The following is a 14,818-nucleotide window of genomic DNA, read 5'->3' as shown; positions in this document are numbered from 1 at the left end:
AGTGGCATGAGAGGAAATCAGTGGTGTAAAGCTGTAGTACCAGCTGGCTTGCTTCAAATATTACTGAGTTTATTGCATGACCCCTGCACTGTGTCTTTTCTTCTTAATCTGAAGATTGCTTTGTTTTTCTTCCAGTATATTTTATTTCTCAAAGATGAGGTGGGGTTTTTTGTTTTGTTTTTTATTACACTTTTTTTTTTGTTACAAAAGAGGTGCAGCTTTCATCATGAGCACAGTCCCTGCATTTAATAAAACAATCTCCTTCCCTGAGCCCATTCCCCAGCTGTTCATGCTCCATTCATGCTTCACCTGTAGCGCGGGGTGCCTTTGCTGAAGGTGATCAGCACCGCAGCGCTAGCGATGATTTACTTGGATTCACGGTGCTAGGGTAGTTGAAGCTTTCACACATTTTATATGCTGCTATCTCCCCAAGTTAGGATGACAAAGCTTAGCATGGCCAAAACATCTTTTCTCCAAAATCTCACGTCCCCTTCCACCTTTTTCTATCTTTGTGGAGAACCCTGTCATCCTCCCGGGTCCCTATAACTCCAATTTTGTAGTTATGTTTGACTCCCCGGTCTCCCTCTCTTCCTTCTCTGAATGCATCAAAAATTACAAACATTTTTTTTTCTCTTTATAACATCCTTTCCTTCCTGAACAGTTTACCCAAACTCTTATCCACTCTTATCATCGCAGCCCAGTTAGATTTTTGAAGCCTGCTTCTCCTGCATTCCCATCAGCACAGTCTCCTCCGCTCCACATTCAGCCTCCTGACTTTACCTTCCCTCCAATGACCAGGTCACCCCAAGTCTCATGTAATCTCATTGGCTCTCCAGCCGCTTCTTCTCCTTTCCCTCTGCACTCCTCCTCCTCTTTTTTAACCAACACCACATCTTTTTCAGTGACCTCCATTCAGCGCACATCGCCCGCTCCTATACTTTCCAACCTCCTGCGCCCTATAGGGGTGAATTTTAAAAGCCCTAAGTGCACCAAAGCCAGGGAGACCGAGCAGAAGTTGGTCCAGCGCACGCCGTGTGGATTCTGAAAGGAACCCGCGTCCGCGCCTGCGGATCTCCCGGTATGCGGTCTGGACAGGACGTGGGCGTGCCAGGACTTTAACATGAAACGTGCGTGCGAGTATTTACGTGCACAAGCGCGCACCGGGGTCCCCCTGCCGCGTAACTTTACTTCTGCTATGGATGGCGTGAAAGTAATAAAAAAAATTCTAGGGTAGTCAGCAGGGGCTTACAGGTTAAAAGGGAGGCTATTTAACGAGGGGGGTTAGGAAGGTCTATCCTTTTACCTGCAGGGGCGAATTGGCCTATCGGGGGATCAGGCGTCCCCCGGTGGGCCGGTCGCGCTAGTCACGTGGTCTGCCGAGCGCGGCTGTGACAGAGCCGCGCTCGGCAGACCACGTGGTATCTCCTGGGCGGCGAATCCCCAGGCCGGTCTTCATCGGGAATCCGCCGCTGTTTACCTGGGCAAACTGGGAATGAACTGGGGAAACTGGTAATTGTGTCAGTGCGCGTCTCTTAAAATCCCCCCACTTATGCGCTAGAGGCGGCGTTTGCGTGCATACGTCCGCCCGTACAGGCTATTTTATACCATGTGTGCATATACGTGTGTATGTTATAAAATGGCCGCGTCTTGTAGCATGAGCCGGCATACGCGTGTATTTGTGGGCCTGTGCGGCTCTTTAAAAGTTATCCTCCATGCCTGGAATAGGCTTCCTGAGTGGGTATGTGTCATGCTTCCTCTTGCTCTGGCCATGCATACTCACACAGATTGGAGGTTGCTTTTAAATTTTAAATCCGACTTTTCCCTGACCACCGCCTTATCGATTTTTAACCATATTTACTGGAATACATAAATTTCCTGAGGTCTCTTGATCTTGTGCATGAGTGTGTGTGTTGACTAGACTGTAAGCTCCACCAAGCAGGGACCGGCTCTCACTTGTATCTGTATAGTTAATTTTCAATATTTATATACTATCTTTAGAATACTAGGCTAAACCAAGCAGATTGCATTTATACATTTGTAAAACCAGCAAAAAATACTACAAAGTCAAAATTGAAATCCATATAGTGCCCTGTAGTCGAGTAGGGCTACAGAACTGATAGGTATGAGTAGTGGAATCTTAGTTTTGTTAAGCTGCTAATAGAATGAATATCATGAAGAGCAGTGCCCCTGTGCTTATTATCCCACTGCCTGCACCCCTGGGAGGGGAGGCAGGCACTCTTCCTTGGCTGCCTTTTCGGCATGGGACCGTGCCAGAAAGGATTGCATCCCCGTCTCCGTCTGTCTGTCACTCGCCAGCTTGCCTCCTCCCTCCCTGCTGGAAGCGAGGAACAAAACAACGCACCAGGAAGTTTGGGGCTTTTTAAACTGCGTTGCATGAGCCATGGCTTCCGCCGTGGACCAGCACTTGGGCAACTTGATCGTCTTCAGCCGGGAGGACTTCGAGGAGGACTGGCAGAAGGTGGGCAGCGGGGGGTTCGGGCACGTGTTCAAGGTGAAGCACAAGCTGTGGAGGACGGTGTACGCGGTGAAGTGCAGCCCCTCCGGCGGGCTGATGGACGGCAGCCTGCACAGGTAGCCAGACGCCCCTCGGGAGGCCCTGCGCTTTCGTTTCGGATTCACCTGTTTAGCGGGCGATTAGTGGACGGGTGGGATTGCATTCCGGGATTAATTTGTCTCCCTTGGGGGTTCTCCCCCCCCCCCCCAACAGCTTTTCGGACCTGTGCGCAGTTCAAAGCTAAACAGGGAGGGTTATTTTCCGAAGCAAAGGCTGATCAGCCGCATGTGCAGGTACTTTTACAGTAGGCGATGTCTTGCACCCAGGTTTACCCGGACTAAATGCAGGCGTTGCCAGGGGCGTTGTTGGGGGGAGGGGTTTGGACTTGCATTTTTGGAATGTCAAAAGTATGCGTGTAACATTTCTCCCCCCCCCCCCCTTCCAAATCTGTGTACATCTGACCAGGTGTAATTGTGGGTAGTTTTGGTGAGGTGAACATAACATTTGTAAGTTCTCTTTGAAAACTGGTGTAACCTATGCGTGCGTTTTTTGCTGTCTTTGTTATAAAATTATCCTCACAATGGGCCAGATTTTAATAAGGTCACACGCGCCGGGCCTATTTTAAAAAGGCCCAGCGACGCGCGTAAAGCCCCGGGATGCGTGTAAGTCCCCGGGCTTTACTAAAGGGGCGGGGCCAGAGGCCTCCTACAGAGCGGCCATTGCCGCTGTGTTGGAGGATTGCGCGCCGGCAGGCTGCCGGCGCGCAACCTGCGCCTGCTTCCAGGTAGGCGCAAAAGGTATGTTAAAACTTTTGTGGGGGTTAGAGTAGGGCTAGGGGGGGAAGGGGTGGGAACGGGGGAAGGCAGCACGGTTCGGCGTGCATCCCCCTTGCGCGCGCCGACCCCTGATTTTATAACTTGCGCGCGCCTGTGTGTATAATCTCTCCAGAAAACCCAATGCGGTTCTCCTAGGGATGAAACTGGCCGCCCCTTACAAAATCTATATCAAGTTAGGCTGACAAGTGCTAGCTGGAAGGAAAGGTCGATGGCTGTGCCTATTATTGAGCATGTGATTTCAAAAGAACAATTGGAAATTGTGTTACAAATCTACATTTTCCTATCTGCATATTCCTAAGAATTGCTGACTGGGTCATATGACCCAGCACTACTTCTGCTTACTAAGGAGGTAATTTTCAAAAGAGCTTAAAACTAGGTTTTACACGTATAAATGCACTTTATATATGTAAGTGGGCTTTTGAAAATTGCAGCAATATATGCCATTGAATTGTCCATAGGGGTAGATTTTCAGAGCCCTGCTCGCCTAAATCCGCCCAAAACCGGGCGGATTTAGGCGAGCAGGGCCCTGCGCGCCGGGAAGCCTATTTTACATAGGCCTCCCGGCGCGCGCAGAGCCCCGGGACTCGCGTAAGTCCCGGGGTTCTCGGAGGGGGGCGTGTCGGGGGCGTGTCGGGGGGCGGGCCCGGTCGACGCGGCGTTTCGGGGGCGTGTCGGCCGCGTTTTGGGGGCGGGTACGGGGCGTGGCTACGGCCCGGGGGCGTGGCCGCGCCCTCCGTACCCGCCCCCAGGTCGCGGCCCGGCGCGCAGCAGGCCCGCTGGCGCGCGGGGATTTACGTCTCCCTCCGGGAGGCGTAAATCCCCCGACAACGGTAAGGGGGGGGTGTAGACAGGGCCGGGTGGGTGGGTTAGGTAGGGGAAGGGAGGGTAAGGTGAGGGGAGGGCAAAGGAAAGTTCCCTCCGAGGCCGCTCCGATTTCGGAGCGGCCTTGGAGGGAACGGGGGGAGGCAGCGCGGCTCGGCGCGCGCAGGCTATACAAAATCGATAGCCTTGCGCGCGCCGATCCAGGATTTTAGTAGATACGCGCGACTACGCGCGTATCTACTAAAATCCAGCGTACTTTTGTTTGCGCCTGGAGCGCAAACAAAAGTAGGCTGTTCGCGCTCGTCTGAAAATCTACCCCATAGGTTTTACACATGTAAGTGCAAAAAATGGGCTTTTGGAAATTGCTACCATAGTATATTAGTTACACACTTAAACTTCTTTGAAAATTACCTCCCATATGTTTGCATTTTACAAAAGAAATAATCAATATCCCAAGAGAACACACGCCTGTTTTTCCATCTAGCTATATATATATATATTTAGGATATCAAATGAATTAAGAACCCCAGCTAACTCGCAGGCTAATACAGTACAGAGCGCTCTCCAGCTCTCCCGCATTTTTACTGTATCGGCCCGATAGTGGGGTTCTAAAGAAGAATGGACAAGTTTCTGAAGAAAACATCTATAAACGGTTATTAGCCAGGGAGTGAGATACAAGAAATAGTGGGCCGATACAGTAAAGTGTGCTCCGACGGAGCGCACTGTTAGCCCGCATTTGGCCGCGCATTTTTGACACGCTATTTTTACCCCTTATACGTCGAAAATGAGCGACCAACCCCCCCAAAACTAATAGTGTCCGCAGCATGCAAATGCATGTTGATGGGCCTATTAGTCATTCCCGAGCGATATAGAAAGCAAAAATTTCAGCTCAAGGCAGTTTACAACTTTTTTTCAGGTACAATAAGTCCCTTCCCCAAAAAGCTTACAATCTAAGGGCCTGATTTTAAAAAGCATTTGCACCTATAAAACTGGGTTTTACTCAAGGAAATGCTCTTTACTCGTGTACGTGGGCTTTTGAAAATTGCTACAATATATGCCATTGAATTGTCCATAGGATTTACCCGTGTAAGTGCACTTTACGTGGGTAAATGGCTTTTGAAAATTGCTACAGTAGTAGTTACATTTACACGTGTAAATCCTTTTGAAAATTCATCTGTAAGTGGGTACCTGAGGCAACAGGAGATGAAGTGATTTACCCAAGCTCACATGGAGTGTTGTTGGGGGAAGTGGGATTCTTTACTGAACTCTGGTTTCCCTGGTTCGCAGTCCATTGCTTTAACCACCAGGCTTCTCCTCCTACTTCTACAGAGCTGAACTGGGCAAACTCTTTTGCCGAAGTCAGGAATCGCAGGAAGATCATGTCCACTCTCTCTCCCCTGTAGTTCTCCTCCTTTCTTTTACGGCTTTTAAATTTGTTTTCATTTTCTGGTATTGCGCACTTTAATACATGTAACCCCCAACTCCAGGATATTGGGCCGGTTGAGGAGAGGGGATCGCTATAGGGAAAAATAGTAATAATGTCAGACCCATGTCACTAGGCATGCTGCAGGTTCTTTTGGGCTCAGGGGAAAACAAGGTACAGCTTCAAGGCCATCTGTTCCAATACTTGGTAATTGCTTTACCCACCAAACAATCTTTCACCACAAAATAGGGGTACTGGATGACTGCACAGACTCTGGATGAAAAGCAAAGAATATAATTCAACACAACTCTACTGAATGAATATGATGAACTATGAAATAGAAGAAATTTACTTTACTTATATACAGCAAATGTATAATAAACCAACAAGGTTATGGGTTCTATTTAGAGACTGAAAAGTCTTTGTATTAAAGCTACTACAAATGTTTCAGAGCCTCCAAAATAGAAACAGAATAAGATATTTCTAGTTGGCGCACTTTTCTGTTTCTTTAGAGACACAAAGTTCTATCTAGTTTACGTTAAAGTTGATGTGTTTATCCTTTAGGCAGTGGCATACTAAGAGGATGGGGGTGTGGTCCACCCCAGGTGACAGCTGGGAGGTCCGTGGCCGTGAGCGGAGCCTCTCCTACTCGCGCTAGAAGAAGAGGGAGGCCTCTGGGCCACGAGCAGTGGGAGCACTGGGCGGCCGCCTACAGCACCATGGATCTGGTGCCTGCAACTGCACAGCCTTTTCTTCTTTCCACCCCCCCCCCCCCCCCATGGCCCGGAAGAGGAAGTGGTGGGTCCGCACGGGCGGGAAGAAAGAAAGGTCATGCAGTCGCAGCCTGAAGCAGGAGGAAGAGCAACAGCGCTGCCCCTGACCCTCCCCACCGCAGATGCAGGAAGTAGATCCGCACCATCCCCTCTGCCGCCTCAAGAAAAATGAAGAATCCCCCATCTGTCACGGGGGCTGAAGGAGGAAGCTGCTGCTGTGCTTCTGATGGGGAGCGGGGTAGGAAGTGAAAGAGAGTGTCTGTGTCTGTGTCTATGTGTGTGTGTGTGCGTATGGGAGTGAGGGTGCATGTTTGTGTGCGAGAGAGGGAACTGTGTGCAGGGGTGTGTGAAAGTGTGTGCGTAAGACAGAGAGTGAGAGAGAGGAGAACCGGAGATCACTGGGGGGGGGGAGAGATGGACGGAGAAGTGAATCTGGGGGAGGGGGTGCCAAAGGAAGTATGCACCCCAGGTACCAAATACTTTAGGTTCGCCACTACCTTTAGGATAACTAACACACAGGCTTCTATGGGGAAACCCACAACTCACGGTTTTCCAGGCTTGGAAGAAATGAACTCTGGAAACATGGTTCCAAGGTGCTCTCCTTCCACTCTGGCTTCTGTCCTTTAGGGGCCAATGTAATAAGCTGGGCCAATCTTACTATGGGTTTTAACTCTTTTTTTTTTTAGTGTTTTTTTTGGCACTAATAATCCCAGTATGTGTTGGGCCCTTAATATTAATGTGTTCATTCCCTTTTAGAAGGCTGTACTCGCAATCTGCTGTCAGTGTGTGAGCAGCCCTGCTGGAAGAAACAAGGGCTTTTTAGCTGGGGCGGCCTGGGGGTGGGAGGGATTTTGAATGGCTCAGGCAGTGAAAATGGGTACCGGGGGGGAGGGGGGTGTTTCAGAAGGGCCAGACATTCTTTAAGGTGAGAGTGGGGGTTTGGAAAGGGAGGAGGGATGACTTATCCTCATGGCCTGAGCCCGGCTTTTCTGTTCTGTTCTTTGGACTTGCTTGGCCCGCTCTGCTCTGGGAGTGAGGGAGGCCACTCTAGCGCAGATTTGCAGTTCTGTGAGCATGCAAACAGCCGCTAATAAAAAGTACAATTTTTACTTCTGACACACTTTCTTTTACTCATGGGGCATTGCGTGCCAGTAGCTTATTGCATCCTGCGGGGAGGACCCTGTTTATTTTACTGTCAGTGCTAACTAAAACCCATGCTGAAATTTAACTCCAATTTTAGTGCAGGCTTTATTACATCGGCCCTTAGTTTGCAGAATCTTATGTCCTGACTCCATCTCCAACTGCTTGGACAGCAGCTGTGTCACCTTCATCCTCTCTGCAGCTCTCTCTGCAGCTCTCTGTTTCCTCTCTCTGGGGCTTGAACACAGTCACTCTCCTCCGATACAAACTCACTCCTGATTGGAGGAGGATAGGAACATAAGACTTGCCATACTGAGTCAGACCAAAGGTCCATCAAGCTCAGTATCCTGTTTCTAACAGTGGGCAAGCCAGGTCACAAGTGCCTGGCAGGATCCCAAGGGGTAGATAGATTCCAAGCTGCTTATCCCAGAGATAAGAAGTGAATTTCTACAACTCCATCTTAATAATAGTTTATGGACTTTTCCTTCAGGAACTTGTCCAAATCTTTTTTACATGCAGCTACACAAACAGCTTTCATCACATCCTCTGGCAGTAAATTCCAGAGCTTAATTATGCAAGGTTGCATTATCTCTTCTGGGACTGGATAAAGATGCATACAAATTGCAGTATGCTAAATGGATCTCCACCAAGCATAAGTCCAACTGGGGATGAATCTTATATGTGTTGGATAAAGTCATTGTCACCCCTTCTAGCCTTTTAATTCAACTGAGACTTAAAAGGGCCATTGCACAATATCACCACACAGAAACTGAGGTGAGAGCTTACATACCTTTAAAGCTGAAGTGACTTTTAGCTTCAGCAGGAAATCAGGGACTCTTCTGCAGGGCCTGGTATTTTTAATTGGACTAACATAAGAATTATACAGAGATCCGAGCTTCCTAGATCAAACATGGGTCCTTTCGTCAGACGCTGATACAATCTGCTAAGATTCCAGGTCTGTGCATTGCTTCCTTTTCATGCTGTTACGACATAAACCGCAAGAGATAAAGGAAAATAGTGTAATCTCCTAGCAACGGTAGATCAATCTGAGATTCCTTAAAGATTCGTGTCCTTGCATGACAGTGATATAAATAGCAATTTGACATCATCAGCAGGGAGAAAGGTTGGGAAGGTTTGACATTGTAAGGTTGTCATTGCTTTCTTTTTTATGTTTGGGATCTCAGTGAATAATTTAATTCTTTTCCTGCTGTTTAAGCGATTCATTTCTTTTCCCACCATTGTAGGCTCTGCCATGTGAATCCTCTATAATAATAATATTACAGAGCTGAGCTAAAAGTGCTTGGGACTTTTGGAATAAGAACCTCAGGTGTAACCGAGTCTTGTGGCTTTTGTACACCTTGTGGCAGCCTCCCAGTGGAGATGTGAAAACAGTATCTGAAATTCAAGAGAACCAGGTAACAGCCCAGAGGATCCTTAGTGATGGGGAAGTGAACAGCGAGCAAAATAATGGCGTGAGATCTGTGGCACTGCAAGAGGAAGGGGAAATGAGCAGACCTGATGGCCTTTATGCTGTCACAATGGCCCTTAAAGTGGTGTGGTTAGGGTGTTAATCCAATTAACATGAAAATAAAGGTTAATAAAACAAAAGCACAAATAGAAGGTGAGGCTTTTTTTATTGGATTGACTTAGCAGCAGCCCTTTCGGGTCGGCCGTGGAGCAGACACTGAACTAAGGCTGAAAGCCTGGGTGGCAGAATGGGCATTCATTGGCTAGAAAGGTGTGATTCATTTGCTGGGCTAAGGCTGCGATGGCATCCCCGTGGCCCTCTGTTATTATTTCCCAGGAATGCATAACTGCAGCCCTCACCCCATACCCTTGCACCGATGGAAACCGAATCAGTGCTGTTAGCACAATATTTTAAATCAGAAAATTCCCTGGCAGGGGCCTAAAAATCTATACTAGAGCGTTCCCAAATATCTGCTTCACTATTTATTTCTTGAGAATTCCATTAGTGAATTGTAAAATCTCAGATGACTAGGGGAGGGGAGTATTTGTGTACTTTAAGCTTTGTAATAGGATGTCAATAAGATTCTGGAAAGAGTCAGGAAGGTTAATTTGCTTGGCGATTTCATGCTAATTTAACGGGAAATGGATGACAACTGAATTAAAATGTCCTTATTAAGTGAATATTACTTTTAACGGCATGAGTAGGATTCTAAGGGCTGCATATGTCTAGAAGTGTTATATAAATGATAAGTAATCCTAATTAGGAACTTATTAGTAATGGATTCATTATGTAAGAAAATTGGTCACTTCCTCCCATCTCGTTCTTAAGCACTGATTGTCATTATTACCCAACTTTCAGCGTAGGCATGTGAGATCAGCATAACTGTGTGTCCATGTGTCCCAGGCTCTCTCCTCACTCCTGCTCCCTCCGGACCCCCAATAACTTTTGCGCTTGATGTTCTAGCCACACCGGAATTTTAGGACACGTTAGGAGATCCAACAGGATCGCGAGTCTGACCGGGGTATTTTTGTAGGGCTTCACATATATGCACGGGGACACATCCTGAGAAGTAGGTTGCATTATTTCTGTGTACAATTTCTTGGATTGACTAATAAACACCTGGAAAACAATCATTCAAAGAATGGTCGACTATATATTTTTTTTAATAAAAATTATTATATAGATCGTTATTGAAAAGGGCATTCATTTATCGTGACTTGCAGTAGAGCAGTTTCACCTGAACTCATATATTGTAGTAGTCTCTGATATATATATCATGATTGCCCTTACTATCGGTATTGTTTTTGATTATTTGTTTTGCAAACATTTTAAAAATTCTTTAGCCCTCTTAAACTCAGTTTCACCAGAATTCCTGACAGACACTTAACTGCAGAGATGCCGAAAGTTACAGTATTAGCCACAGGTTTCGAGTTCAGCTTCTCTTATGGCGTTGACCTCGAGAGAGCCGAACAGACAATAAAAAAAAAAATCACAATGCCCTTAGATCATTAAAAACCATCCTCCATCCATGCAAAAAGCGCTTAGGGTGTCACAAAGACAATCAGGAAACATAAAAAGCTTGCTGAAATAAGCGCGCTTTTACCAGCTTACGTAATTCGAAGAGTGACAGTTCGCTCTTTATTATTCGTGGCAGTGCTTTGCAGAGCAGTGGACCTTGGACACAGAGAAGCCGCTCACGAGATTCGTCGAGTCTTATTTGCTTGAAGGATGGCAGTTTATTAAACGTAAGAACACAGAAGGTGCCATGCTGGGTCAGACCACTAGTCCATCGAGCTGAGTATCCCCTCTCCAGCAGTGGCCAATCCGGGTCACTTGGAGTACTTGGCAGATCCTAATAGGAAGTACATTCCATTCCATTGACACACAGGTCTATCTGGCCAAATGGACCTGTCCTCCAGAAACTTGTTCAAAGGGGCTCGTTTTCAAAAGGATTTACACCTGTAAATGTAACTACTGTTGTAGCAATTTTCAAAAGCTATTTACCCGCGTAAAGTGCACTTACGCGGGTAAATCCTCTGGAAAATTCAGTGGCTTACGTTGTAGCAATTTTCAAAAGCTCACTTAAGTAAAGAGCATTTACACATATAAAACCCATTTTTAAGCATGTAAATGCTTTTGAAAATCAGGCCTTTATATTTTACTATATTCTCTGGCAACAGATTCCAAAGCTTAATTGTGCATCGACCGAAAAAAAAATCTTCTTCTCCTGGCTGCTAGGTTCTGCTAGTGGAAAAGAGAAATCCGTGTGGTGGTAGTGAGGAATCTGTTGCCTTCCTTGGCTCCTGATCCCTTTTTGGGGAAAAATACCCCCAGTGCACTATGGGGGTAATTTTCAAAGCTGTTATGTGCGTAAATGTAACATACCATCGTAGCAATTTTCAAAAGCGCGCTTACGTGAGTAAATCCTATGGACAATTCAATGGCGTATATTTTAGCAATTTTCAAAAGCCCACTTATTCGAGTAAATTACATTTACACCTGTGAAACCCAGTTTTACATGAGTAAATGCTTTTTAAAATCAGGCCCTATGCCCCTGCCAGGCTTTGACTCGGCTTTCCACGCCTCTTAGCTGGGATTTCCTGTAAATGGACCCGAGTCTCTGCTGAACCTGCTAAAATAATCCAAAACAAGTCTAGCAACCCCAGCTATGCCGAGAATGAACGAGAGTGGAGGTGCCCCCGGGCAGCCAACCATGCAGGTTCTTCCACAAACACGCAGGGCAAGTCAAAGCCCTTTTCTTTGGAGCAGTTCTCGCTTTACTTAGCTGCTAAGTGGGGAGGGATGGCATTTCTTGGGGGTTTAAAATCTCATTCCTGTCTGGAGATAGGAATATGTCAATGTTCTTTAAATAGCAAATACAAAATTTGCAAATCAGAAATATAAATCCTTTAAAAAAAAAATAAATATAGATATAGATATATAGCAATCCTAATATTAGCCAATACTACTCTCTCTTCTTGTGCCTATTAAATAATAACAACCACAAACACTCATTTCAGAGTGGAGTAAAAGCACAATTATGTTCTCTCTGATATTTCCTTTATTTCATTTTTATATCACAAATTCAGACTTTCATAAAATGACACATATCTCATCTCTACCTCACTAAAATCAACATTCATTCATACTCAACCACGCCATTCTCACTTTGTGCAAAATTTTCAAAATAGAAATTACATAATATTTGCTTTGAATATTATAGTGATAAACATTAATGTAATTTTATACAACTTGATATAACTCAACTTTATATTGGCAAATTGTCTATGTCTTGATTGGCTTTAAGCCAATCAAGACATAGACATATGATTTGTAAATAGTTATCTACTATTATATTGTTATATTGATTATACTGTTATAACTCTACTGCTGCTGTAAAATGCTGTCTTAATTGTTTTAGTTATTTATGATTTCTTATGTATGCATCTATCCCTGCCTCTCTATGCATCTAGCACTATCTCTCTATCCTTTGCACGCTCTCTTCTCCCATTTTGCAGATCCATATTATTTGTAACTGATTTCTCTTTCTATTTCTCCCTGTTTTTGCATTGTAAACCGGCAAGATGTCTCTGCCGAGTGTCGGTAAAGGAAAGCCTTAAATAAATAAATAAATACAATTTTGAAAAATAAAACATTTTGAATGGGAGGGGGAAATTTTCAAAGCCATTTCTGCAGGTAAATTGATCTCCCTCAATCCAGCTAAAAACCTGCCCGCCAAACGAGGAGGGGGCACAGGCTGTGAGCTCTTTGTACCCATGGGCGATTTTTAAAATGGAAACCATGCACATACTTTCCCTTTGAAAATTCGGTACAAGGTAACTCCTAAACTTTGGACCTGCCTGTTTGAACATTGAGCCCCCTATAATAACCCATCCATGCGCGTTTGTTGGCTCTCTGTGGATTGCCCTTCCTCAATATGATGAAAGGAACGTGCATCATTCTGTAACGTTAAGCTGCCTCGGGGGAGGGGGTTCCCAGGGACGCGTTGTGGGCAGGATCAGAAAATAGCATGTATAAACTGAATTTTCAACTCTTACCAAAGGCATTTCACATGTAACTGTAACATACTGTCATAGCAATTTTCAGATGCCATTTACCTGCGCTAAGTGCACTCAGTGCAGGTAAACCTATTGACTATTTAGTGACGTATATTGTAGCAATTTCAAAAGCCCACTCACCCAGTTTTAAGTGGGTGAATGCTTTTGAAAATGAGGCAGCATGTGCACTATTTTCTGCAAAATGTCTAGCCACACAAAATCCACAGGTTACTTTTAGTTGCTCACTTTTGGGGAGACTTTACCGGGGCGGGGGTGACTGTGCTTTGAGCAGGATTGGAAAATAATGCACATAGATTGTGTTTTCAAATCTGTGTGCATTATTTTTGCCATGGAAAAAAAAACCGCCTTTACAAAAAGCAGTTGCAAAAATCCATAGGTGCCAAGTTTCAAAATGAAAGCACTCGCGAACGTTGTCCCAAAGTAGACGGTTGGGAAATTATCATTTCTACTACTGCTTATCACTTCTATAGCACTACTTACTTAAGGAGAATACCTATTCGCTGACCAATGATTGCAGGGCTCTGGAAGGAGCATAGTATATGGCCCTTGGGCTGGGACCACTACTATAGTGACCAGACTTGGTATGTTGGGGGGGGGGGGGAGGGGGGATGTAAAATCCACAGGTAGTTGGCAATGAAGGCTCATGGTGGCAGGATCCCAGCTTTGATTCCATTTGAGCTGAAAGTACAAAGGAGTGGGAAGAAACTCCTGAGCCAACATTTAAAATAATGTCTCATTGGTGATGTCTAGAATTGCTGTTCAGTCAGGAGGGCTCTAATGCATTTGCACTATTTCTTGTCTCTGATAGCTCAGGCGTCAAGAGTCTCATTGACGAGGCCGCCAAGATGGAGAAAATAAAGTTTCAATACATTGTCCCCATCTTTGGGATCTGTGATAACCACCTGGGCATTGTCATGGAATACATGGAAAACGGGTCCTTGGAGAAGTTGCTGCGTACCCACAGCATCAGCTGGCAACTGAAATTTCGGATTATCCATGAGATCTCCTTGGGTATGAATTTCCTACACTGTATGAAGCCTCCTTTGCTACATTTGGACTTAAAACCTGGGAATATTCTGCTGGATGACCACCTGCATGTAAAGGTGAGGCATCAGAGGGCTAGATATACCTGAGCAATCATAGACTTGCAGCCTGCTCCAGATGTTGGATTTGATCTCGTTAGTGCTCTGTGATGCTTCATAATGGTGAATAATAGCTCTTTGCAAAAAGACCCTCAGGGATGCAGTGTTACAGTGACTGTGGAGAAAATGAATTGTGATTCCCACCGTAACCACTGGGAACTCTCCGGGTGAGACTCCTGGGATTTGCGTCAATTGCTGGGTCTCCTGGGAAACGCCATAGAGGTCCTATAAAGCTCTGGTCCTCGCTGCTGCTCCAGCCACTCCCCTTCACTCAGCCTGCAGGAAACAGGAGAAGAAGGGCGAGCCTGGAGCGCACGCACACTGTAGGCAGCATGTTGAGAGAAACTGGAGAGGGGCTGCAGGGGGCACAACTCAGGCTGCAGCTGTGATTCCAGGACTGGGACTCAGCTGAGGGTAGAGAGAGGGTGCACAAGTAAGTGCAACGAGAATGATGAAATCAGGAGGGGAAGAAGGTAAAGAATGCTGGGGTCATCCCTGGAAGGAGGAAAGTGGTGCTGGTGGCAGCAGCAGAGAGAGAGAGAGAGTAGGGATTAGCAGGGGAGGGATAATGTAGTGTTACACACTTATGGGCCGATGCAGTATGGTGCGCTTGACCGAGC

The 14,818-nt window shown here is 45.9% G+C and overlaps 1 protein-coding gene across 2 annotated transcripts in view; it reads left to right on the top strand.

Moving 5' to 3' along the window:
• The first annotated feature begins 2,324 nt into the window (after nt 1–2,324).
• The window catches only part of ANKK1 (ankyrin repeat and kinase domain containing 1), a 39,982-nt gene continuing 27,488 nt past the window's right edge, over nt 2,325–14,818 (top strand). The window contains exons 1-2 of one of the 2 annotated variants that reach the window (XM_029573569.1): nt 2,325–2,592; nt 13,865–14,159. In XM_029573569.1, coding sequence (XP_029429429.1) covers nt 2,402–2,592; nt 13,865–14,159 — 486 coding nt within the window. In that variant the 5' untranslated portion in view covers nt 2,325–2,401. The remainder of the gene's footprint in view (nt 2,593–13,864; nt 14,160–14,818) is intronic. The other variant, XM_029573570.1, reaches the window with a different exon arrangement.

This window comes from Rhinatrema bivittatum, chromosome 12, assembly GCF_901001135.1.
Source record: "Rhinatrema bivittatum chromosome 12, aRhiBiv1.1, whole genome shotgun sequence".
NCBI classification, from domain to species: Eukaryota; Metazoa; Chordata; class Amphibia; order Gymnophiona; family Rhinatrematidae; genus Rhinatrema; species Rhinatrema bivittatum.
The sequence above is the reverse complement of the archived record's forward strand: the minus strand, read 5'-3'. Positions and strand labels throughout refer to the sequence as shown.